Source organism: Macaca nemestrina, chromosome 2 (assembly GCF_043159975.1).
Source record: "Macaca nemestrina isolate mMacNem1 chromosome 2, mMacNem.hap1, whole genome shotgun sequence".
NCBI lineage: Eukaryota > Metazoa > Chordata > Mammalia > Primates > Cercopithecidae > Macaca > Macaca nemestrina.
Window position 1 is genome coordinate 172,461,037 of NC_092126.1, and position 27,829 is coordinate 172,488,865.

At 39.2% G+C, this 27,829-nt stretch overlaps 1 protein-coding gene across 2 annotated transcripts in view; it reads right to left on the bottom strand.

Annotated features, from left to right (window-relative positions):
- Positions 1 to 12,984: 12,984 nt before the first annotated feature.
- Positions 12,985 to 27,829, bottom strand: part of LOC105470416 (nectin cell adhesion molecule 3) — a 129,303-nt gene continuing 114,458 nt past the window's right edge. The window contains exons 8-9 of one of the 2 annotated variants that reach the window (XM_011722403.3): positions 21,929 to 21,991; positions 12,985 to 21,142 (exon numbers count right to left, since the gene is read on the bottom strand). In XM_011722403.3, the coding sequence (XP_011720705.1) occupies positions 20,963 to 21,142; positions 21,929 to 21,991 (243 nt within the window). In that variant the 3' untranslated portion in view covers positions 12,985 to 20,962. The remainder of the gene's footprint in view (positions 21,143 to 21,928; positions 21,992 to 27,829) is intronic. The other variant, XM_071092453.1, reaches the window with a different exon arrangement.

Sequence of the window (27,829 nt, forward strand, 5' to 3'; positions counted from 1 at the left end):
GCCAAAATGAAGTGTGCATTAATACCAGCAAGGGGGGATTAAAAGCAGGAGATGAATTTGTAGGGACACATTTTTTTTTTAAAGCCTGCTAGTAAATCAAGAGCATGAGATTAATGATGACTTTAAAATGGCTAAAGTATTGAACTGATTTCCTTAATCTGTCTTTAATAAGAGAAATGGAACCAAGCAGCCGTTTCAATTAGGTGGTAATGTAGAGTTTGCAAAAATGTCCACAGCTGGTAAGGAAACCTGGAGTCTGTATAAATATGCAGCTCAGCAGGTGTCGATGAGATTCATCCTTGAAAGTGATTCCTGCAAATAACCCACACAAGGCAGAAAAGGGGTAGCCAGAGTGCGAGAGAGCAGGAAGAATGGGGAAGGAATGAGAAAGGCAGCCAGTTATTTGGCACCTAGAGAAGTACCATACAGTGTGCTGGAGGAGATAGATATTATGTATGTGAAATCTATAAGATATCTTCATTACAGTCCTAGAAGGTAGGCATTAAAGTGTGTTACAATCCCAGGAAATACTCATTAGGAGAAGTAGTTCAGAAAACAGATAAGGAATTGTAGGTGGCAGTTAGCATCACCATGTTTTTCCATGTCTTTAAAATATTCAATAGGTTGCCAGGTCACTATGACAAAGCTTAGTTTTGAACACCATATGTTAGTTTTTGTGCTTTCTAGCAAACACTTGCCAAACACATGTTACATGTCTCATCTGTGTGGGGTGGATAAAGAATGCAAAAGTATATATCCAGTCCCTGCCTTTGTGAGATTTTGAACTCATGGAAGTACTAAATAATAAAACAGTAAATAGTGCAAAATGATGTAAGGCAAACTGTGAGCATGTGAGGTGCAGGTTCACAGGGCCAAGCCAAAGAACGAAGGTGCTCACACTGGCTTTCAACATTAGAGAAGATATAGAGCAGGTGGCACTTGAAATAGGCTTTCAGGATGGAAAGATCTAGGCAAAAAGGAGAGGATGGGCTTTTCTTGCAGAGGTTAGATTAGCAGGTAGTATGTGTGGGGGTGGGAGGAATAAAATAAATGGACTGGAATAGAGAGCTCATGCTGGGAAGTGGGAGGGAACTAAGTAGAGAGGAAGACTGCCAAGCTGCAAAAAGAGTACTAGAATAAACAACAGAACATGATTTGGTCAGCAAGGAGTTATTTGGTGTTCTGGAGTAGGAAAGCAACATGAGAAAAGTGGGTTTTTAGGAAGACTGATTCAGTCCTTGGGAGGCAGAAAGGATTAGAGCATGGATTTTTAGGAAGGTGTGCCTTCAAAGTAAACTCTTCCCTTTTCCTGCTGCCATTGCGATCTAAATGCGAGCTCAGCTAAATGCTTGAACTGGTCTCTTAACTGGACTCCCTGCTGCTGTCACTTACACCTTTGGTCAGTTTCAACAGGGCAGCCAGAGTGATCCTGTTAAAATGTAAGTAGATTACATCACTCCTCTGTTAAGAACCCTTCAATAGCTCCTCTTGCACTCAAGGAGAAGCCCAAGTCCATATAATAACCCTCAATGGAGTACCTAATCCAGCTCCCACCTCCCATTCCTTCCCCGACCTCATCTTCTGCTATTTGTCCCCTCAATCCTTGCCATTCTTCAAATATGGTGGGCATAGCCCAGCTGCAGGACTTTTGCACTTGCTGCTCTGCTTAGATAATTCATAATTCTTCCCTCGAATGCATGACTCCTCCCCCTCTATCAGGTCTTTATTTAAAGATCAACTTATTAGTGGTCTGCCCTGATCACCCACCCCCCCATCTAAAACTGTTTCCCCTTCCCTTCTTTGTTTTTCGTACTTATTACTCTCCAGCATACTCCCATGAGTTTAAAAACCCCATAATCCATGGCATGACATATTCATGTGGTTACTCACATTTTTTTTTTTTATTAAACTGTTTACTGTCTCTTCCCTCCACTGCCCCCATGAGGCAGAGATTTTTGTTTGTTTTGTTCATTGCCATACTCTCAGTACCTAGACAGGAACTTTGCAGGCACTCAATCACATTTATTGAATTGATGGATGAATGAATGCAGGAAAATCACAGTAAGGTGAGAATGGTTGCAGATATAAAGTGGATGAGAGCTGAAGAATGGAGGCAAAGGGAGGTAACTACAGAGACTGCATAAAGATGCCAGAGCCTTTGAATGACTGCAGGAAGAATTAAGGAAATGCATGACTCTTCAGCAGAAGCACTACCATCACTCAACATGTCCGAGAGATGGGATGTGAAGGCCAGAGTTTTATGAAGGGGAACCATCTCTGAAGTATGATAAACATCCGAATGAGACCCATTAAGTGACCTGCTGTATGGATAAATCTCAACTTTTTCTTTCCAGGATATTCCTAATGAGGTTTTGAAACACGTACTTTCCCCCATTCTATCTTTAATTCAGCTTGATATCACTGCACAAGCACTCATTTTAATGCTAGTTAGAATTCTAAAATCAATATTAGTATGTTCTCACTTTGAGAGCTCATTTTGAAGGTATCATTTTGAGGCTTTTTATTACAAGTATTATAATTCATTGTTTTACAATTAGAAACATAAAGGAACCTCACATATGTGAAACTTGAAAATAAAAAAAAATACATATATGAGGTGAGTAATATGAAGGAAAGGAAAATGAATGTGAGAGTGAAAAATATTGAGAGTAAAACTAAGAACGGACGGGGTGGATTTTTTTTCCCTAAAGTGCTGTTATAAACAAACACTTGTGGGACTGGAATTGAGGTTAGATCAATGAAAGAAAAAGCAACTGGGATGGGGGCGGGGGAAAGTATGGGCCTGTTCATGCTCTGAGATGGACAGGAGAGGACCTGGGGGGAGGCTCTGCATCAAATGCTTAACATCCTATCCGCATCTTCTGTCAATCTATGGTCCAGATGGCCTAAAGACAGACTGGAAGCTTAGAGGACTTGACGAATTAAGAGAGGGGGTAGGGATGGAGGTACCGGCATGACGGCGTCCTTTATATATGTGAAGCAGGGTTTTAATCAGTCCGTACACTTACGTGTGCAGGAAATACCACATCTCTTTATTTTCTCCTACTAAACTTCTTCTAAATCCATGCCTCCATACAACAAAGTGAGCTATTCTTGCAGCAACGTTCTTATGTTTACCTTTTCTATTTCAGGATTGTGCCAGAGTCCTGGGATCCCACATAGCATGGTGGTGGGGTGGCAATTGGAAATTACTGCTCAGACACCTGTGTGTCAGCCCATGTGTCTCTTCAGGTCAACCACTGTGTAGTTTCTTGGCCAGAGACTAGGACATAGGACATTCCAGCCTTCTATATTTACTCACCCTCTTTACATAACCTCTCCCTCTGAGTTTCTGCTACATACACAGGGAAATAGGGAAATATGAGACAACATGCTTGTCTTTATTTCTTGTGAGACCTTTTATTTAGTTCCAGAGAGATTGTTTTCTCTTAAAACTCTAGTTTCAGAACAATGGCTTTAAGATAGGGGGTGAAATCGAGAAAGGAATGGGACAAATATCTCCTAAGAGGAAACATACAAGGGGGAACATATAGGGAGAAAACATAAGTTAATAAATTAAATGTCATTTTGCCATTTATAGAACCTCCCTATCCTGCAAATAAATTAATAGTAGCCCAACAGAATGAAAGTAGCTCCAACCTCCTTGAATTCCTCTCCTGGTGTGGTAGACATGGAAATGCACTGGCCACATCGCCCTTCAAGGAAAGGCTTGTTGCCCCAGCTCTCAGCCCTTCCTGTGGCAGCTCACACCCAGACTAAGGGAGGCAGGAGTATAAAAGTCTGGCTATTTCAGCCCAGTGTAGAACAAATCAGATGGGCCATACCTGCTCCAGAGCTCATTGTTAGGGTGGATCAGGGCCTTGTGGACCTATACCAGTTCTTCTGTCTCTCTGCCTAATCTTGCTTCCTGACCCTCCCTTCCACAATTGTTCATCTGTAGAAAAATACCCTTTGTACCACACTCCATTTCCACAACTGCTTCCTGAGAACTGAACCCAAAAACATTTAAGAGTGGCCCTAGAAAATAACTAAAAAGATGGGATTTTGGAGCCAAATCCCTACCCACTTGACAGGCCATGAGGACCTAATTGGTGACAGATAAAATACAGCCATCCCTTGGCATTAACTGACAGTCCAGTGGGTGGTCAAATGGAATAGCAGGTCCACAGAAGAGAATGCACTAGCAGGTGAGATTTATCAGGTGTACGAGAAGTGAGGGGGAAATAGTAACTCTAAGGACAAATGGATTACGTGAGTATTGCTGAGGGCCATTGATACCCTAAATAATAAAAAGATGCAGACAATAGGCAACTGAGAGCTAAATATGTAAGCCATGAGATTTCCCTGGTAGTTTTCAGAGAGGTGTTCATATCCTGCAGCGGAAGGGTAGAGGAACTGAGGGTCAAGCTCAGAGCTAAATATAGTGCTGATTTCTAGATACAGTTAAATGTCCAACTATGGCAGAACTGTTACTCCAGCATGGCTGGGGAAAAAACACTTGAGATAGGAACTTATAGGACGATTCCCTAAAAATGGTGAATCTTAAAGTGACGAACTCTCTTGGTTTTCCAGTGACTGGGGAGTTTCCTGTGATGTGGGGCTTTCAGTGCTAAAACCGGGATGGTACTGGGTAAACTGGGGCTATTGTTCACTCTACAATGCCTCTGAATTCTCTGAGCCTAGAGAAGTGGCCTATCCTCCCTACTTAAAGCTAGTACTTCCCTCTTGCTTGAAAATAATGCTATCTCTTTCCTCCAAGAGAGCACATACCCCCCTCTCAATAACCCCCCACCCCACCTCTCCTCCTGCCTATGAGGTGTATAAGTAGGATTAATTCATAATCAGCCCAGGACATGCTAAGCCTGATAAGGGAAAAAGAGGCACTCTATTCCAAAGAAGCTGCAAGTCCTAGCCAATATATACTGGCAGGCGCCAGGGCAGTACCAGTGGGAAAAGATTTCGAGGCTGCTTGACCAAGAGGAGTTGGAACATAAGATTGGAGAAGGGAAAGTTTATTGATTTGGGAACACTCTCCAGAGACACAGGATTTACACCTTGGCGAGGCCTCCAGGAAATGGTGTCACCTTGCTACTAGGATGGCTCCTAGCAGCATGGAAAAGGCAATGGCCCATACTAAGCAAAGATGGAATGCCAGAATTTCCCTGGCAGATGGAAGAATGGCTTAAAATGCTCAGGGAAGTGGATATGTTAGACTGGAAGTATTATATATTTATGCGAGGCCCAAACACCCTCCAAAGGACTATGTTTCACAGAAAGGCACAGAGGACACACCATTTACTAAGGCCAAGAGGAATACACAGGTGATGGGGTTCAGCCTCACTAAAAGGTTAAGCAATGAGAAAAATGACCTCAAATGGATAACAGTAGTGATGATAGGACCCCAATATAAGAGGCCAGGTAATGATGTGTAACTGCCGAAGCAAGGCAGGTGGATATAATTATCCTGATGAGTGGTAAGGTTGTAGTGGCAGCAAAGGGGGTCGAATGTGCAGTTATGGAGACGATTACAGTTGGTTCCTGGACCAGCAGCATCAGCATCATCTGGGAACTACTTACAAATGCAAGTTCTCAGGATCCTCCCCAGGTCTATGGAATCAGAAATTCTGGGGCTAGGACCCAGCAATCTGTGGTTTAACAAGCTCTTCAGATTATTTCAATGCAAGCTAGTTTGAAAACCACTGAATTAATAGAACATGGCCTCTCAAGGACTACAAAGGTAGACAGGTAGCAGAATTTGTCATTTTGTACTGTCAGAAGAAATTGAGGGACATTTAATAAGGAAGCTGGAAGCTGATAAATAAAAAGTCAAAAGGTTTTGCCATTTCTGAACTTGAGACAGTTTTAAGACCTATAATTTACTGAATGACCACAGATCTCCACGATGAAGGACATTGCAGAACCACAGCAAGTATTCATGACAAGAATTTCCCCAGTTCTTGTCCAAAGAAACATATGGCTATTTATTTAGGCACCTGTACACTGGGGACACCAAACATTGCAAGGACTCTTGGGCCCGAGTTGACATTGATAGTTGGAGTCCCTAAGTGTCATTACACCTTCCCTTCATTAGAATGAGCACATACAGGAAGCTGGTAATCAACGCAGCCCTGAAGACCCACTTGATGGTCACTTCCCCAAAGGTATAGACACACCTGATAGTTGGCATAAGACCCACATAGGTCCTTGGCCTGTGATTAAGAGTTAACATAATGAGGAAGTCAAAATGGAAGTCCCTAAAACTGCCTCCCTGCTGAGTCAAATAGTAGATATATAATAATATTGCCTCGCAGGAGAGATGGCAGAAATTGTGTTACACCTAAGCATTTAAAGGATGATGGTCCCTATCCTATTTCCATCAAATTCACCAGTCCAGTTCTTGAAGAAACTAGAAGGACCCTGGAAGATGACAGTAGGCTCCCACGAACTCAAAGTAGACAGTAGACTCCCACAAACCCAATTATATCTATTATGCTAAATGTGGTATCTTTACTAGAGCAGATTAGTAGGCACATGTGGCATATGTGGTCGTTGATATAGCAAGTGTTTTCTATTCTAATCAAAAAAGAGGATCAGAAAGAGCTCATGTCCATGTGGAATGGGTGACAATATACCTTCACAGTTTTGACTCAGGACTATATCAACTCCACTGCCTATTTCATAATGTAGTTAAGAGAAACCTGGAATCACTGAACATCCCATGGAACACCTCATTAATCTACCATATCAACAGTGGGCTGGGCTTAGAATCGGCACGACACATGTACTCCAGCGGGTGGGAGACAAAGATTCCAGAGCCTGAAATGTCAGTAAAATATTCAGAAATCCAGTGACCAGAGGTAGCTGGAATATTTCCTCTAAAGTGAAAAACAAATCATTGCCTCTTGCACCTTCCAGCATAAAAAAGCAAGTTCGAGGCATGGGAGGCCTCTTCACGTCCTGAAGGCAGCATATTTCACACCTGGGAATACTGCTTCCAGCAGTTATAGGGAGTGGACTCCTCTGTGGCCAGAACAAAGAATGGGAGAGTGGTGGATGTTTCTGTAAACCAACTGCAGGAGAAAACAAGATTACCTGAAAATGCACCAATGCCACAGGCCATGCCTTCACATTACACTAAATCAAAAGTAGTGATTCTTTGGATTAGGGTATAGGGCACAGACCCTGGGTGTTTAACCCAGCATTGTGACAATCACTCTGACATGCTCCAGTATTTAGAGGGATAATGAGGCTGACTTTGGAAGGCAGGACTATGCTAGGAAATTCAGGACATCTGGCTGAATCACAGCAGGGCACATCTGTGCTAGAATGTCCTTTGCATTTTAGAAAAGATTTTGCTTTTTCTTTAGCCAAGAGAAGAATAGGATAGTTTGCAGATAAAGTCACAAATTGTTCAAGTTCCTTTGCCCTACATATTTCTACTTGGGAAATTACAAGTTTGGGAAATTAGTAATTGAGTTCTGATTAAATGATCAGCATGTCTCTTGACAATAAATAGTTCTACCTCTTCTACACTGAACAAGGTAAGATAACTAATACTTCTGCCCAGTAAAACTGCTTCTATCTTTGCTTTAATTTAAATGGACAAATACAGGTCAAAGCATCAATCCTTCACTGAACTTTTGGCTTTAACACCAGTAGGAAGGGAAGTATTTAGAAAAGGTTGTGGGAGCCCCAAGAGATTGTGGATAAAAAGGATTGGTTAATCTTTTTTTTTTTTTTTTTTTTAATACTTTTAAGTTCTAGGGTACATGTGCACAACGTGCAGGTTTGTTACATATGTATAGATGTGCCATGTTGGTGTGCTGCACCCATTAACTCATTTTAACTCATTTACATTAGGTATATCTCCTAATGCTATCCCTCTGCCCTGTCCCCTCCCCACAATAGACCCTGGTGTGTGATGTTCCCCTTCCTGTATCCAAGTGATCTCATTGTTCAATTCCCACCTATGAGTGAGAACATGCGGTATTTGGTTTTCTGTTCTTGCGATAGTTTGCTGAGGATGATGGTTTCCAGCTGCATCCATGTCCCTGCAAAGGACACAAACTCATCCTTTTTTATGGCTGCATAGTATTCCATGGTGTATATGTGCCACATTTTCTTAATCCAGTCTGTCACTGATGGACATTTGGGTTGATTCCAAGTCTTTGCTATTGTGAATAGTGCCACAATAAACATACGTGTGCATGTGTCTTTATAGCAGCACGACTTATAATCCTTTGGGTATACCCCCAGTAATGGGATGGCTGGATCAAATGGTATTTCTAGTTCTAGATCCCTGAGGAATCGCCACACTGTTTTCCACAATGGTTGAACTAGTTTACAGTCCCATCAACAGTGTAAAAGTGTTCCTATTTCTCCACATCCTCTCCAGTACCTGTTGTTTCCTGATTTTTTTAATGATCGCCATTCTAACTGGTATGAGATGGTATCTCATTGTGGTTTTGATTTGCATTTCTCTGATGGCGAGTGATGATGAGCATTTGTTCATCTGTCTGTTGGCTGTGTGAATGTCTTCTTTTGAGAAGTCTCTGTTCATATCCTTTGCCCACTTTTTGATGGGGTTGTTTTTTTCTTGTAAATTTGATTGAGTTCTTTATAGGTTCTGGATACTAGCCCTTTGTCAGATGAGTAGATTGCAAAAATTTTCTCCCATTCTGTAGGTTACCATCACTCTGATGGTAGTTTCTTTTGCTGTGCAGAAGCTCTTTAGTTTAATTAGATCCCATTTGTCAATTTTGGCTTTTGTTGCCATTACTTTTGGTGTTTCAGACATGAAGTCCTTGTCCATGCCTATGTCCTGAATGGTATTACCTAGGTTTTCTTCTGGAGTTTTTATGGTTTTAGGTCTAACATTTAAGTCTCTAATCCATCTTGAATTAATTTTCGTATAAGGAGTAAGGAAAGGATCCAGTTTCAGCTTTCTACTTATGGCTAGCCAATTTTCCCAGCACCATTTATTAAATAGGGAATCCTTTCCCCATTTCTTGTTTTTGTTAGGTTTGTCAAAGATCAGATGGCTGTAGATGTGTGGTATTATTTCTGAGGACTCTGTTCTGTTCCATTGGTCTATATCTCTGTTTTGGTACCAGTACCATGCTGTTTTGGTTACTATAGCCTTGTAGTATAGTTTGAAGTCAGGTAGCATGATGCCTCCAGCTTTGTTCTTTTGGCTTAGGATTGTCTTGGTAATGCGGGGTCTTTTTTGGTTCCACATGAACTTTAAAGTAGTTTTTTCCAATTCTGTGAAGAAAGTCATTAGTAGCTTAATGGGGATGGCATTGAATCTATAAATTACCTTGGGCAGTATGGCCATTTTCACAATATTGATTCTTCCTATCCATGAGTATGGTATGTTCTTCCATTTATTTGTGTCTTCTTTTATTTCACTGAGCAGTGGTTTGTAGTTCTTCTTGAAGAGGTCCTTTACATCCCTTGTAAGTTGGATTCCTAGGTATTTTATTCTCTTTGAAGCTATTGTGAATGGGAGTTTATTCATGATTTGGCTCTCTCTTTGTCTGTTACTGGTGTATAAGAGTGTTTGTGATTTTTGCACATTGATTTTGTAGGATTGGTTATTCTTAAATACAGAATATGAATCCCCATTTAGAGACATACTAGACCTGAATTTCAAAGGGCCGTTTAATTTTTATTTTTTAGAGGCAGGGTCTCACTTTGTCACCAAGGCTGGGAGGCAGTGGAGAAATCACAGCTCACTGCAGTCTTGACCTCCTGGGTTCAAGTGATCCTTCTGAGTAGCTGGGACTACAGGTATATGCCCCCATACCTGGCTAATGTTTTTCTTTTTTAAAAAAAGATAGGGTCTCACTATATTGCCCAGTGCCCAGGCACACCTTGACTTCCTGGGCTCAAGCGATCCTCCCAAGTAGCTGAGACTACAGGTACATCCCTCCATACCTGGCCAATCCTTTCTTCCTCCTTCTCTCCCTCCCTTCCCTTTTTCTTTTTCTTTTTAGAGACAGGGTCTCACTATATTGCCCAGGCACACCTTAAACTTCTCAGCTCAAGCGATCCTCCTGCCTTGGCCTGCCAAAGTGCTGGGATTACAGGTATCAGCCACCTTGCTTGACTTCAAAGGGTTATTTAAAATGAGATAAAAACTGTTTATTTTTTAGATAATTCACCCTCTAATCTCGAGGGCTTTCTTGCAGAAATTTCAGGTGTAGAACAATTTTTTTTCCATGCATATTGCTGTTTTGGTAGAAACAGAAGTCTAAAGTTGACGTTTTTCCTGGAACCTCTGGAAAAAAGAAACGTACAGGCAAAATGTCTGACTGCATATTGCATATCTAACTGCTCAGACAAATCTCCTCCAACTTTTGACTCTCACTGTTGAATTCTTGCACAAACCATCCATATGTATGGAATGTCTTGCATGGCCATTTCCCATCTATTCAACACACAACTGCAGGGTAAATGCACATGAGAGCAATAACTTAGTGTACCCTGAGAATGACCCTGTATGGCATATGTACCTGAATGTGTTTTCCAAGCTACAGAATCCAAGAGTGGCCAACCTGGAGACTTGTTCCTTGTCTATGAGGAACATCTGAGCCCCTAACCCTTCCTGTGGAACACCAGCCATACAGGGGATTGAGGCCCCAAGTTTGGGTTGAATGAAGGTTGACAGATGAAGGTCATTATACTAAGTGAGATTGTTATATAAATGCCTTTTGCAAGCCGTTGCAGTTCTTCTGCCCAGCCTGCCACTCTCTCCCCAGTATGTAAGCCCTAGTGAAACCTCTTGTCTTGTTTGCTGGCTCCGAGTCTCTTCTTCGGTCTCTTGAACGTGGTGCCATCTCCATTACAGTCAATAGAGGTATGGCACAACACCAAGATACACGTTCCAGGAAGTTTTCTGGATGGATCAGAACATGATAACTCGTTGCTTTGCCTTTATTCCAATGTGGTTTTTTGTTTTTTAAACATTTTTGGGAGGATGCATGTTTATATACTTATTTTACCTTGTGGAAATGTAGCTATGATTCCAGAGTAATCAAGGCTGAGAAAAAGCAAAAGGCTATCTGGGAGTTTCATAATACAATGTGAAGGGGCAAATATTCTCCCTCCCACTGGATGCTTGCAGGAATGGAGAAGACCCACGACAGCTTTGAAGATGTTAGCTATATTTAGTGATTACTGTATTTATATTTAATGCAGTCAGAAGTGGTTACACCAATCATGTGCTAGAGTCAGCTGGGACCAGCTTGCAAGCGCTGATAGTGCACCTCCCTTGTCATGCTGGTAGCTTAAAACTGGCCCTGGTGATATCGGGTACACCACGGAAATCAGCAAATGATGCAAGTCAAGGTTTTTGTTTGTTTGTTTTTGTTTTTAAACATAGCAAGCTCATTTATCAGCACTCTACCTTGTATATTCTTTTTAATTTTCCTTATCTATCTTTAACAGGTTTATGCTTTCTTCTACATTTTTTAACATATAGAGTATATTTATGATACCTATTTTAGTATGTTTGTCTATTAATTCTATCCTCTAGGTCAGAGGCTGGCTAGCCATGGGCCAAATCCAGCCTACAGCCTGTTTTCATATAGTTAATATTTATAAGCTAAGAATGGCTTTATCCTCTTAACGGGTTGTAGAAAACAAACATCGGTAGCCACCAGGGCTGTAGAAAACAAACATCACTAGCCATCAGGAAAATTCAAATAAAAAACACAATGCAATACCACTTTCCACTTATTAGAATGGCTATAATAATAATAAAAAAAACCAGAGATAATAACACATGGTGAGAATGTAAAGAAAGTGGAGCCCCCATTCACTGTTGGTGGGAATATAAAATGGTGCAGCAGCTTAAAACAGTTTGGCAGTTCCTCAAAAAGTTAAACCACAGAGTTGCCATATGATCCCGCATTAGATACCTAAGTATAGATGCAAGAGAAATAAAATATGTGTTTACCCCAAAACTGGTACACAAATGTTCATAGCAGCATTATTCATAATAATTCATAACTATTTCCAAAAAGGGAATGACCCCAAATTCCACCAAGTGATGAGCAGATCAAATGTGATACATATCCATACAAGGGAATACTCTTCAGCAATACAAAGAAATGATGCATGCTACAACATCGATGAACTTTACAAATACTATGTGAAGTAAAAGATGCCAGTCACAAAGAACTACATAGTATCTGATTCCATTTATATAACATGTCAAGAATAGGCAAATCCACAGAGATGGAAAGGAGATTGGTGGTTGCCAGGGACTTGAAGGAGAGGCAGATGACTGATAATGTGCGTGGGTTTCCTTCTGGAGTGATGAAAATATTTTAAAATTGATTGTGTGATGGTTGTACATCTCTGTGAATATACCAAAACCACTGAATGTAACACTTTAAAGAGGTGAATTCTATGGTATCTAAAAAGTAATTTTTTAAAAAAGCAGTCCCTACACTCTGGGATTTCTAAGACCAGTAATGTAACCCCAAAACAAAGTTCAGGAATCTATTATAGATGCCAACTTTTCTTCTTTGGGGGTTGGAGTGGGGGAGGGGGACCAGTAAATGAGAACATTTAATGATCATTAAGCACCAATATAATTTTATAAGAGAAAGGACATTTTAACTCCTAAGGATTAATCAGGAATAAACAATAATTATTTAGGTGGAATAAATGTAGCTTCACTAAAAAATTATTAAGTAATTGTTGTAAGTAATTACAATAAGTAACATCACATTTAAAAAAATTTCCAATGCTCCTTGAAGCATAAAAGCATTTCTACTATTTTAAAAATCTTTTTAAAAAAGGACTAAAGTATAGAAACTTAGTTGCCATAAAATATGTTCTTTAAATTTTAAATTTAAATTTTATAGTCATGTCATTAGGTTAATTTTTACATGTATTTTAATTTATTGATAATAATGTAAATGAAAAATCTTAGTTGATAAAAACTTTATTCAAAACATATAAAGAACCATATAGTTCAAAACTGCAAAAATAAAAGACAATTTCTTGTAACTTAAAAATAAAGTATATATCTAGAAACCACCACATTAACATCTACTATTTATAATACAATCTCTAATTCAAAGCTAATCTTTGTATTTCTGTATTTTGCAAACTTTGAGCTAGAATCTTCCTCCCTATCCAACTACACTGTAATGTAACCCCATTGTTTTAACATTTAACAATACAACTTGGGTATTCTCTAACAAGCAAGAATATATACTATTGATCACTTCTACCCACCAAAATAAAAATAGTTCAAATGACTAGAAACTAATTTTACAAAAAACAAAAACAAAAACAAACAAACAAAAAAAGCAGGTTAGTGAAACATTTCTTTTGAAAACAATGGGTGAATTAGTATTCTGAATTGAGCTAGAGCACATTTCTGCTTGAAGACTCTCCATATTAGGCACTATGCATTTATATAGTACAGAACATTTGCAAAATGCTTTTCACCATTTATTAGGACTCACAACACCTGGGTGCTGGGGAATAGCCGGATTACCTCAGTTTACACAGGGAGAACCAAGGCACACTGTGAGATCTTGCCAGGGCCAGAGTGAGACCTTATTAGCTTCTGACTTCTTGTAAGAAGAGTAAGATATTTCTTTGTGGAGGACATTAATTTGTTTAATGATAGAAGTAAAAGTATATCGGATTTGTTGTGGGAAAATTAGTTTGGGCTCCATAAATAAAAAGTTCAGAGCATGGATAAGGTAGAGATTTCACTGTGAAAAGGGTTAATGAGAAGTTAAAACCAGATATAAGGCTCTTTTCAGACAGATCACTTTTCAGAAATAAAAACAGCAAAATGAGAATAGGGAAAAAAAAATAGCTATAGAGTTTCTCATTTCTAACCCAAGGGGCTTTGATAAAATCACTTTAAAAGAAGGATCTCTCTCTTAAAACAACCCTTAAACATCTTATTTTTCCCCCCTCATTAACCCCTGTGAGGTAGAGAGCACTTACAAGGATGAAGCTAAGAAGTAAAGAAGTTAAGGGTTTAAAACCACATGGATAGTGAATAGGCTGGAGCAGATGTTATGTCTTAAAGCATTGACTTAGAAATAGAAACAGAGGTAGAGAATAAACAGGAACTTTTATGGATGGACAAGTGGGATAATCCAGGGACCTAGTAGCAACACCAGCTACTTAACATTTCTTTTAAAAAGGACTTGGAATTTCAAGTATGCAATGAGGCCTAAAATGACAAACACTTGTCTGGGTATTGAAATGCTCAGCTGAAGGGAATATATGCAATATGTTCTCATAAGATCTTGTGGGAAAAAGCAGAGGCATAAAAGAGCTACAACCTGGACAAGTGCAAACTAATGCATTTAGGACAAACTGCTGTTACCTCTAGTTAAAATATAATGAGCACTGAGCCATCAATAAAGCTTGAGAGAGGAACTTAATTTAGCCTGATCAACATGCTAGGGTAGGTTTTTTAAAAATACCAGTCATTACTGGAAAGGGTATTTAAAACCAAAACAATGGCGCCCATTCACTTGGAAAATCATGTACAACTCTGGTATTCATAGATCTGCTGTGAGTTATTAGGGGAAATTAACTTCTGGAAGAGACATAAAGATAAGAGATATAAAACATCTCTTCATGGCTGACAGACACATCTGTAGTAGGATAGGCCACAGTTCTAAGCCAGCATAGCAAATCTGATGTTCTGGATCTCCAGAGAGCTTTCCCTCAAGGTCTCTAATCAACTTTCACAGTCAAATTCCATACTAGGATAATAAATACAACCAATTTAGGTCATGGTACCAAGGATCCTGCTGGGTCATAGGGCACCTGATTATAGGAACTTTATAAATTGTATTGCTGGGAAAAACCACAAGAGGACAACTGTTTGGTTTCCCATCTTTCACTGCAGCAAAAGAATGATATAGCTCACCTGGGTTTTGTTTATTAAAGATTGTGTGGGATGGCATTTATAATCTAATCATCTTAAGTCCATGAGTGTATCTCCTTGGGTCCAGCTGATATGCCTCTTCTAGAAATCATGTGCTAGTGGCAGCTGTAAACACAGCTACAGAATGGGACCATTTAGGGGACAGTACCCTGCCCATTTTCAACTCGAAAATGTTGTTTTCCATAAATATATGTGGCAACAATATTCAAAATATCTATTCCTCTGAAATTATGGAAGTTAATCCTAAACCTCACAGCTTTTAAGACAACAGAATGTAACTAGTACTTTTTGATGCAGGGAGGCATGTCATTTGATATATATCATAACTTCAGCCCCCAAACACTGACTAGAATATTCTGGGGGAAGGATTAATGGAATTGATTTATTCATAACTAATGGAATGGAGAATGTTTTTATTTGTCAATGGTAGTTTTCTCTCTCCCTGAGGCCCAGAGGGAACTTATATGTCATTGCCCCAATTGAAAACGTATGACAAAATTTTCGATGTTCTTCTGAATTGTTTACGTTCTCTTTTATTTTTAGTCTACTCTGCTTCAAACTTCTACAGTCAAATTAAACCTTGAGTAGAGAAGAATAACAAACATAGAAGAAAAAAACATAGAAGTAACCTAATGTTTCAAGTATTGAGAGAAGGTTGCAGGGGTGGGATTCTCTTGTACATGTGAACTGCAAAATGTTTTTGTGAGCTGCAAATTTTAAGTAGACATTTCTTGCTGTCTTACACATGCACACACATGTGCGCGCACACACACCCTTAAGAAAGAACAGGCTATCTGTCACTAAGGATAAATGCCAGTTCAACTCTATGCAGCAGTGTAGAGTAGTAAAAGAGCTCCACTCCACCCTAGTGTGAAGGTATAATAACCTGTGAAATCTTTAACAAGTTCTGTTATACTTGATATAATTTTTAAAAATTATTTTGGCATATGTTAATCAGTCATAATACTTACTCTGGGGATGCTTGCTTAACATCTGACATATCCTAATTGGGAATACAACTTCAGGGCTGTTAGCATTTGAAAAAAACTCTAGTCACTTCAGACACTACCACAAAAGCTTTATCTGTAGCTTAACACGACTGTTAATAAGTAAATATGTCCAATGATCAAATTAATGGCATTAAAGATATGTGGATTGGCCCAAATATTGTAGGGCACCCTAGCCCTTCCACGAGCAGTATATAAGAATCTGACAAGCCCAGCAGTTTGGGATTTCTAACTTACTCTTTTAGAAGTGAAACTAAGAATTGACTCGGCTGACTGAATCTGCTAGAATATTGCTGTATTCACTTCTAATAACTCTTCCAGGTAGGATAATGTTGGGTTGCACAGAAGGACAGAATTGGGACTTTTTCAAGCTTACAGGACAGGTTGCATGACTGTTCTAGTGCCTGCTTGCTCATAAAAACACATGACAGCACTTGGTCTAAGACCTGATTTCAGTGTAAAGTATCACTTGGTGAGGTTGGGAGACCTATAGCCCTCACACATTTCTATCTACTGAAGGCTACCAAAACAACCTAATAATTGTGAGTGCCCAAACTGGCAAAGGCCAGGTTATAATTTTCTCTAGCGGAGGAAACTCAATACTTTTATAGATATAACAATATTAATCCAGTCATAGTCTACAGTTGAAATAAGCTTGCAAATAGCAGCTTCTAGTTTAACAGGGATGAAAGTCCCTCGTCCTGCTATAAGGTCTGCAAATGACTTCAGAAAGAAGGAAGGTCCTTGTCAGCCAAACACAGGAAGAAGAGAACCACAGAGCTGAGCCATGGGTGGGGACTGTGACATTTCTATTTGATGTTTTTCTATTCTTCTGCCTTTTTGGCTTCTTTCCAGTTGTCCAGCATAGGAGTGTCGCCACTCCTGGGAGTTCAATAAAGGTGAAACACACAGAGCAATGAGCATATTGAACAACTAAATTGAGGGAGAGATGTTAGAGAGAAGTCTGTGCCCACTAAAACTGAGCCAACTGAGATGGAGTGGTTATAATTATTTGGTTGGTTGTCTTTGTAGCTATGGGTAATCTAATGAATATGAGAGTCTGAGCATTTGGATTACCCATAGTAAAGTAAAAAAAAAAAAAAAATGAGCATATGTACTTGCTTTTGTCAATAAACATTTCTTATGGTTTTATTCCATATACTCTCTTATATCTCTGCTTTAAAAATAATGTAAATGTACTCCCCACTCCCCAAAAGCAGATGTGAAAGAAGTAACAGCCAACTGATGCTCAGCATACCCTATGATTGTACAGTAGGGGAGTATGAGCCTGTCTATCCCCACAGGAGCTCCTGGGAAGAGGGCAAAACAGGAGTCTGGTTCTATTCCTTGAGATGATTCATGTAAGGTACTTGCCCTAGAACCCAATCCATATTACATACTCAATAATGTTACTTGCTATTAGTAGTAATTTTTAAAATAAGAGTAAATACTGGTAATAGTAACATGCATTTTCAATTCTAGCTAAAGCCTAAGCAGCTAAGATTCAGATAAAAAGCTTTTCACATGACAATTATTTGTTATAGTGAAAGGAATCTCTCTAACTTGGACTTGGCTATACGTGAATTCAATCAAACTGAATTTTTCATTTTGCCACTTGGTAATCCCTAAAGAAACTACAGTACTCTCAATACTGGCAAGGACCCTGGACGTTTAGGTTCACTATGCAAAGATAATAGAGTAATAGGCATTTGTCAGTTTTTGAAGGAAAATTACAATTCTCCAATTCCCCATCCATTATCATCTTCTTTAACTCTCACAATTCTGAGAGGTTGCAAATGATACCCCAGACAGGTCGTGACTTGCCTGTTTCAATGGCTAGAAAGGGGTGAAGCTGGGAGTACCTTTTCTTCTGATTCTTGGTAAATGGTCTATCTTCCAAACTCCAGGGAATGAGGCTTAAAGGAAGGCTCTACTGTGAATTTTAGACTACTGTGAAAGAGGTCTTAGGAAATCATTTGCAATAGCAGGACGAAGAAACTATCTTGTCCCTTTTAGTAAACAAGTTCATAGGAAAGTAATGGGGAAACCAGTTCATTGTAGTTTTCAGCACATTTCTTAAGTATCTATTATGCACATGTTACACAGAAGCCCAGCCCAGGTAAGAATTTTCTATTAGATGCCCCAAAGAGCATGGACTTCTTATACCATTGCATGTGGTGTGTAAAGAACATGGTGATCTGCTACTGTAGCAACAATGCACACTCCTGGAGCTTGGGCTGCCTACAAAATAGGCAATAAAGGCTGTGCATTTAAGGCAAGCATGCACACCCCCACCAGAAATGCAAAGTTGCAACCATAAGTAGATAAGTGCTCTGGGGATTTATTTCTGTTTCAGAGTGTTTTACTAAACAATTTATGGGAAGAGTATCTAATATCAGCTGCGGATTATATCCCTAAACCCCAATCACTGACCTTTAATAATCTAACTTCCAAATTTAAATGGCATCGTCAAGTAGTCTAGGCTCCAAATTTAGAGATCAACAGGCTACTTTTGGAAGGCAGTTTTTGGTAGAGAGGGCTGGTTGATCAAACCCTTTTAAAACTGCTTTCTATTTAGCCCAGTTTTTAGAGAGAACAGATGGAAGGCACCAGGATAAGCTATTATAGAGCTTATATGACCTGTGTAAAGGGCCAAGAGTTATACCATCTACCAGTATGTTAAAGAAGTATCATAGCTAACACAAAGGCAAGGAAGATAATTGAACTCACTGGCTGCAGGAGAGGTGAGACTACATCCTGAAATTTCTTTTCCATAACTACACTGAGAATTTTAAAAGGTAGACAGTGGGTTCCTCAAAGTATGGAGGGTGCTGAAGACAGGTCACAGGGCTCCTGAGAACCAGTGTTTCCAAATCCCTTTCTCTGGTGCAAATGAAGGCAGCTACTCCCCTGGGTCTATAGAATGCTTTTGTGAAACTAAGTCAACAATTTACTTCCCAGCAGGACCCTACCCTGGAAACCATCCCCAAGGCATTGACATTTTTGAAGCTTTCTAAAGGAGATGATGTACTACCTTATTGTGTCCATAACATCCAGTGTTTATGAAACACTTCCCTGTCAAGCAGAGCTCTGATCACAGCCATCCTCCTATTGGAAAACAAATGCCAGGATTCCTACACTTTCAGTTATACTAACTTAGCGTCGGCCTTCCAAATAATAAAGTTGAATATTTTCTTTGCTACAAAGGGCAGTACACTCCTACTCTGAGTAGCACAGTAGCAATGGGTGTCCTTGGATTTACCCTTTGATCCTTACAGCTACAGACTTTAAAATTGCTCATTACCTAGCTAAAGCATTGAGTTGAAATTTAAGCATCCTTTCTCCCGGAGTTGCTGGTCACTCGGGTAAATGGGGGAGAATATATTTCTGCTGTAGAACTACCGAGATAATTTGATAAAGCATGACAACTAGAAAAAAGAAACAAACACACAAAAAAGAACTAGAGCCAGCACAACATAAATCATAACGTATCTTTGGCATCTCATTAGAAATCTGTGCTAACATTCTCCTCTACCATTGAAGTTTAGGTTGGAAATATACACTACTTTATGTATTTTATTGCTTATGTCACTCTTTCTTAAACACTCTTTGTAGTGTTTTCTATACCTTTGACACACCTCTAATCTTCCAGAACACAAAGTAAGATGCTTTCCTTAAGATGTGAGAGAGGTGATGGACATTCATGTGAAACTGCATTCCTTCCACCTCTGTCTGTAATGACCTCATTGCAATTATTACTGTCAATCTCAGGGATGGAAAGTTGGCAAAGGGAGATGAGAAAACTCAAGACAGACATTTACAGACACTAAAGAGTTGCAGGATACCCCAGTAGACAAGTCATTATATTATTTACTTTTTAGCATCTCTTGACTCTTGGTGACCAGGTAAAGTAGGGGAGAAGGGATAAAAAACACGTCAGTTTAACATACATGCCACATTGAAGTGCCTCTTCTTTTAAGTTTTCTAAATTTTCACCTGGCTTTTAAAAGCAGAAGTTGGTGACTTTCCAGCAGGCTTTTCTGAGGTAGATAAAACATGGATGATAAGTAGTCTGAAGAATGCAGAAGGGAAGGTAAAGACTATGTGGCTGGGATTCGTTTGAAAGAAATTTCAGAAGTGAAAGCTGAGCCTGTCATGTACAATACTAGAGAAAAGAGGAACAAGGTTAAAGGCTGTACAACATTTAAAGAAGGTTTTTAGAATTTAATAGGTGCAAAATAGGCTAATCTAGCTAATAAAGAACAGTATTGTAGGAACAGTGACAGAGCAAAAGAAGAGCCTTTGTTACATACAGCTAGTCAAAAGTAGGCAGAAAACAGAAAGAGATATGTATCCCTCAGGACCTCAGTGTTCAACAAGGAATATATATCATAATAACACAAGGGTTTAAAAGCAACCAACAGGCTTGAAGGTTTCAACTGCCTTTTGTTGCTGTTTTGATGAAGAACAAATTTTGCCTCTTTCCTCAGGCCTCTGTTTGTACACAGGTATTGTAATTGTATTAAGTATGTCAGGGAAATCCAAATCCCAGCTAAAGAATTAGTGGAATAGATTTTGAACTCATTTTTATGCCCATGTGAATTACAGATGAACAGGCTAGCATGCCTGAGACCCAACGAGGTTAATAGTACCAGCTGGGGCCTTTCTTTCTGGAGAATCACTGCAGTTATCACAGGCAGATGCCGTACTGTTAAATGAAAATGCCATTGTAGGCCAAATGTTAGCAGTTAAACACCATCGTCACAGAAACACACAAAGCTATAGTCAAGTTCACAAACACAGCTGGTGGTTAAGGAACCCTTAATGAAGAAAATAAATTTGCTATTGTCTTTACGTCATTCATTAGGACTTCCAATACCCTTAGAGTGGGACTGTTCTATATGAGAGACAGTAAAACAACTATTGGCCTTAGTTTCTCTCCCCAATCTAAGAATAAACATTTGTTATAACGGCCATTGGAAAAAGAGAAAAATCACACATAATGCTCTCGTGGGTCGATGTAGACTCTCTTAGGGTCGTTATTTTGATGATGTTTGCCAGGGCTCCGGTCTTGGTAGCACATCTGATTGTAAAGGGGGTACATCTGCTGAATGCCATCTTCCCCAACTGGATTCTCATCTTCATAGTCAAAACTCCTGCTATTTAGTCCATTCTAAAAATTCAAACATTGCTTACATTAGCAGAGCAGCTGTTTGCATTTTTTCTAGCACTGGTAAAAACAGGCACGAATAGAATTCATTACAGTTTAGTGTCCCTGATTCACTACCCCAAAAACTACTGAATGGCAAGATAAGTTCAACAACTTATATTTTCCAGTCATTTGTTGCTTACATTACCCTGAATAAGAATAGTAGTAGCTCCTAGATACAAAATTGTGACTAATGGAGACTGGGATCAGTTTCACATTTTGAAATTTGGAGTTGCTATCAGTTAAGGTAAACTGGAGAAGAACAGGGTTATAAACCTCAGGAGTCTCTAAAGCAAGGCTCAAGCTTGAAATGAACATACGAGGTATACAGAGAATTAAACCAACCAAACAAAAGAAACCTCGACTCAGCTCTGGGGAACTGGGGAAAGGACACAGAAAAATGAACTGGCATTTGAACATATGCCTGATAAAACTGAAAATAAACTCTGCCAAAAATATCGTCTTGTCTTGACCTTTCCTTCTGGCTTGACCTTGCCACAGCTAGCACTTATAAAATGAACCCCCCATGATGTTCTGTGGTGTCTCTGGTACAGATTCTTCTGCCCGTTATTGGTTTCATAAAACTTGATTACTTCTAAGAGTAAAATTCAAGGACTACCAGATCTTAGCAGAGACACTCCAATAGGGGAAAGATGAATAAAATGAACTTGTATAGAATTAAATGATATTTTAATAAGCATGTTAGCTACCAGCTCCACCTGGGCTGATAACCACAACATGGTTACTTACAGAGTGCTGAAGATTGCCAACTTCTCTTTCTTTGAACTGAGTCTGCAAAGGCAAGTGTTCAGGCTGGAAGAAAACACAAAAAGACATGCACTGTAAAACACATGGCAAACATATCAACCACTAAGATTCCTATTTTTAAAAGAGCCAATCATGTCTTGTTATAAATGTCTACCAACTAAGCAAAATGTTCCACATGAGAGTAAGAAAAGCAACCATATTTTTTAACAGTTTCACTCACTCTCTCCTGGCTCTTGATTTCTAGAAAGAAGAAAATATAGGATTGGGCACAGTGGCTCTTACCTGTAATCCTAGCACTTTGAGAGGCCGAGACAGGTGGATAACTTGAGGCCAGAAGTTTGAAACCAGCCTGATCAACATGTGAAACCCCGTCTCCACTAAAAATACAAAAATTAGTTGGGCGTGGTGGTGCACACCTGTAATCCCAGCTATTTGGGAGGCTGAGGCAGGAGAATTGTTTGAACTGGGGAAGCAGACGTTACAGTGAGCCAAGATCGTGCCACTGCACTCCAGCCTGGGCTACAGAGCAACTGAGACTTGGTCTTAAAAAAAAAGAAAGAGAAAACATAGACAACATCTGCTGCAGAAGTTCTCATGCAAACTGGTTTACATCTTATATGAGGGAGAGGTCACCACAGAAGGTCTCCTGTCTTTTCTCAGTGGAAGAGTCTGATATTTTGAATCAGGTAAAAGTGGTTTGGGGTGGTTAATGAGACATTATTTTTTTGTCTTTATACATAGATTTAAAGGATATATGATCATCCTTTTCTTGCTTGCTACTCTCCCATTCTTATCCCCACCCTCACCCCACATAGATTATAAAGGGAGTTCATTTTCAAACCTCACCCTAGGTAGAATTTTTTTCAGTTTTCCTCAGCTTACAAACACATGACTCACCCTTCAGACTTCAGTTCAAATATCACCTCTTTCACGAAGCCTTGCACAACAGCCTCGAGCAGAGATAGCCACCCTTTTCTGAGCCTTCATAGCATTTATTATCACAATTATAAGTCTACTTGCTTTCCCCTTTTCCAGATAGAGAGTGCTGGCTGAAGTGTTTCACAAGTATTATCTCACCTAATACTTCAACAAGACTAGTATCTTTATTTTACGGATGACTAAAACTGAGGCTTAGTTAAGCAAGTTGTCTCCAGTCACACAACTGGTAAGTGGTAAAGAGTGATTCAAATGTGGCTTTTTCTAATTCCAAATTCTGTATTTTTACATCCCTGCTTTCATTTTAGTGTCAGGAAAATAGATTTTCAGTCAATATAATAAAATAATGCCTGAATCAGATATGCCATATGCAGGCATATCTATCAACAAGCTCTGCATTTCACTATCTTTGCTCATACTGTCCCTTTTGGTTTGGAAGGACAAATTTCTGGGAGTAGAAATTCTACCTAGCCAACATGGGCTGACTAAAGTGATTTTCTTTTTTCACAAGGCTTGTCCACATTCCATCAAAGTTAATCTCTTTACTCCTAGTTTTCCTATTGTTCTTGTTTTTATCTCTATTACAGCACACATCATGACTCTCTTGTTTTATAGTCCCTAATGTTAACTTTCAACTCCAGTAAGTAGTGAGCCTTTCTTAGCCATTGCTAATGGTCTGAATGTTTGTACACTCCCAAAATTCATATGTTGACACCTAATCGCAATGTGAAAGTACTAAAAGGTAAGGGGCCCTTGGGAGGTGAATAGGGTATAAGGGTGGAGCTGTCGTAAATGGGATTAGTGCCCTTATAAGGGATTGAAGAGATCAGAGTTCTCCCCTTCCTTCTTATGAAGTTATAGTGAGAAGACAGCCATCTATCAGGAATAAGGCCCTCATCAGACACTAAATCTGCTGATACCTTGATCTTGGACTTCCCAGCCTCCAGAAATATAAGAAATAAATTTCTGTTGTTTGTTAGCTACCTAGTTTACAGTGTTTTGTTACAGAAGCCTGAACAGACTAACATAGTCATCCTCCTCCATCCCTCTACCTTAGTGTGGGTTTGTGCAATAATAAGAATAGTTCACTAATGAATGTATTGGAATCTAAACTATCATCAATTCTTGATATTTATGTCAAGGTTATCTATGTTACAAATATGTGACATGTTCACTCCTCCTGTAAAAGTCAGCATAATTCTACAGTGCTTCCCACATGATGGGGTGATATTAACCAGTAAACACTAGTAGAAGTCCGGGGCAGGGCCAGTCATGGATGGATGGCCAATCATACAGGGCCCCTGGGGTTTAATACTTTTAATACTTTGCAGTTGCCATCTAAGATTTCTTAATAATTTCACCATTAATTTCTGTTGTAAGTGGTCTAACAAGACAAAAAAGCATGCTTCAGGGACTTGTAGGCTAGGCTCACAGGCATCCCTGCCTCCTGCTGTGTGGTTCTTGGCCACTGCTTCCCCATCTTGCTGCCCTAGGTCCTACGTGGCCTCCCTCTCAGTGTCCCCTCTCCAGTGACTGCTGCTGTCCTCGGCCCAGGCAGGTGCCTGGGCATTGGTTCAGGAGCACATGCCCACAGTCATGGTGCATACGGCAGGTGCCTGGAGGCCATGTCCCAGTGAAGATGAGCCTCTCATTCATCCCCTATCTAGGCACCTAATAATGCCATCTTGACAGCCTTAATTTTTGAACATGGGGACCAACATTTTCATTTTTCACTGTGCCTCAGGAATTATGTAGCAGTCCTGGTCAAAGGAAATTAGACTTGGGAAAAAATACCTTATATTAAAATCAGCATTTTCATTTGTTTCTTTGCCGTTTATTATTCTCCATCCATTAATACAGATAATTAAGAAATGATTTCACATCACTCACTGCTGCATCTAACTTGACAAGAGGTGGTGTAATCAGAAGCTTCTCTGTAAAGGGGGTGGGTGTGAATTTTCTAAGCCATGAAAGAGTTAATCTATATTTTAAAAAGTGGTATTTGGATATCTTTAAAAAATCAAATTACAATCTCATTTCCTCCCACTTCAAGTTTCCCTTTATTACAATAATAAAACCTAAAGACATTTGTGTTGATTCTTAGGACAAGTCAGCAGAAGCCATCATAACCCACTACCTCTTTTACCAGCATGAAGGAACCTCTGACAGACAGGCCACAGTCTGCTCATACCATTTTCTTCAGCAGTCCCTCATGTCTAATAGTGTGACTTAATTTCTAAGTCTGACACTTGTAGAAGGAAAAGGCAATTTAAGTGATGTTCTAAGCAACCTTGGCTTCCAAGAAATAAACAGTAGCTACCAAATGGAGGGCAGCCAAAGATTTCTGGTGGTTGTTTCTATTCCTTAACAGTAGTACATTCATGTTGAAAAGTTAAAAAAAAAAAAAAAAAAAAAAAAGGAAAAGAAATCTTGAACATAGTCTCTGATAACAATATGGTCCTTGCCTATTCCTCGTGGCAGTGTGGGGGAAAGCAGGGGTACAGTCAACACTGAAAGGGAGCATATTCTAGGAACACAGTGTTTATGGCCTCAATAGTTCAAGGGAAGATTTGGTTGGAAGATGTGCTGTTCTATGCTTATATTTAAAATTCCAAATGGTAAATTTAACATGACCGGAAAATAAATGATCATTCACACTTTGCTGGACACCCTGGGTTAAGACCTGTATTTGGTCATTACCTATCAAATGTGGTAACAACTTTCAAGTCTCTGGAAGTCAGTAATGCAGTGTCATAAGTAACAATATAACAAGTATTAATAGTATTTGGGAACTACATAGATAAATGATCTGTCTATTCTGCTCCAATACAAACAGATTTTAAAGAGCCATAGCTTTATGAGTAATAATAACATTGCTGTCTTTTGCTCATGGTAGAAGATTTTTTTTTAAATAGCCAGAAGTGGTGCATTTGACAATCAGGACAAGAAGAGAAAGTTCTCAGGCTTGAACAGGAAAAATTGGTGCCTGGACACTACAAACAATCTTCACTTGCACTGATTGGACAATAAGTGAATGGGTAAGTTCCTTTTCTCTACCCCATATTCTGAATCTTCATCATTAAATCATCATAACTTTTGTAATCTAATATTTAATAAAATTGTGTATGCAGACAAAGACCCAACCCACCCTAGAAAAGGCCCTGAATTAGGAAGTGGGCTATGGAAAGCGTTATGTATCTGTTTCTGCACTGTGTGGCTATCTAATCTCTGATAAAAATTAGCCAGGCACACATCACCACGCCTGGCTAATTTTTTAAATTTATTTTTCGTAGAGACAGGGTATTGCTATATTGCTCAGGCTCATCTCAAACTCCTGGTCTCAAATGATCCTCCCACAGTGTTGGGATTATAGGCATGAGGTATATGCTTAGTTTTTAAGAAACTGCCAAACTGTCTCCCAAAGCATCTATACCATTTTGTATTCCCACCAGTAATGAATGAGAGTCTCAGCTGCTCCTTGTCCTCAACAGGATTTGGTATTTACAAAAAAAAAAAAATTAACAAAATATCTATGTTTGAAAAGTGTCTTAAATAATACTGTATATATATTTGGTGACTAATATATATGTACTGAATAAAACTCTAATATTTTAACTGATGGATACACAGCATATGTTATTCTATTATTCTTGTATCTTTTCCTAGAAAGTCTGGGGCTACTCTAAATCTGTAATACGTATTTCAACTTCTCTTTCATGTATTATCTTACAGCAATTTCTACTGAGTTATAATCCATATTCACTCTCCTGATTTGCTAAAGTCACAGAGGCTTTCATCCCTGGTTTCAAAAGTGTTAACACTAGTTTTTCAGGCTTGTTTTTGACTTTATTTTAAGTTCAGGGGTACATGTGCAGGTTTGTTACATAGGTTAATTGTGTATCATGGGGATCTAATGTACAGATTATTTCATCACCCAGGTAATAGGCATAGTATCCAATAGGTAGGAGTTGATTTTTTATATAATGTGTAAGGAAGGGGTCCAGTTTTGATTTTCTGTATATGGCTAGCCATTTACCCTAGCACCATTTATTGAATACAGAGTCCTTTCCTCATTGCTTGTTTTTTGTTGACTTTGTCAAAGATCAGATGATGTTAGTTGTACAGCTTTATTTTTGGGCTCTCCATTCTGTCATATTAGTCTGTTACCTGTTTTTGTACCAGTACTATGCGGTTTTGGTTACTGTAGCCTTATAATACAGTTTGAAGTTGGATTACATGATGCCTCTAGCTTTGTTCTTTTTGCTTATGATTGTCTTGGCTATTCAAACTCTTTTTTGGTTCCATATGAATTTTAAAACAGTTTTTCCTAATTCTGTGAGAAATTTTAAAGTTCCATGTAAATTTTGTTTTATTTTTTCATTTTACTTTTTGAGATAGTCTTGCTCTTTCACCCAGGATGGAGTACAGAGGCATGATCTCAGCTGACTGCAACCTCCGCCTCCCAGGTTCAAGTGATTCTCGTGTCTCAGCCTCCTGAGTAGCTGGGATTACAAGGGTGTGCCACCATGGCCTGGCTAATTTTTGTAATTTTAGTAAAGATGGGGTTTCACCATGTTAGCCAGGCTGGTCCTGAACTCCTGACTTCAAGTGATCCACCCACCTTGGCTTCCCAAAGTGCTGGGACTACAAATGTGATCCACTGTGACGAGCTACATGTGAATTTTTAAAGTATTTTTTTTTTCCTAATTCTGTGAGAAATGTCATTGGTAGTTTGCTAGGAATAGCATTGAATCTGTAAATTGCTTTGGGCAGTAGGGCCATTTTCACAACACTGATTCTTGCTATCCATAAGCAAGAAATGTTTTTCCATTTGTTTGTGTCATTTGATTTCTTTGAACAGTGTTTTGTAGTTTTTGTTATACAGATCTTTCACCTCCCTGGTTAGCTATATTCCTAGGTATTTTATTCTTTTTGTGGCTATTGTGA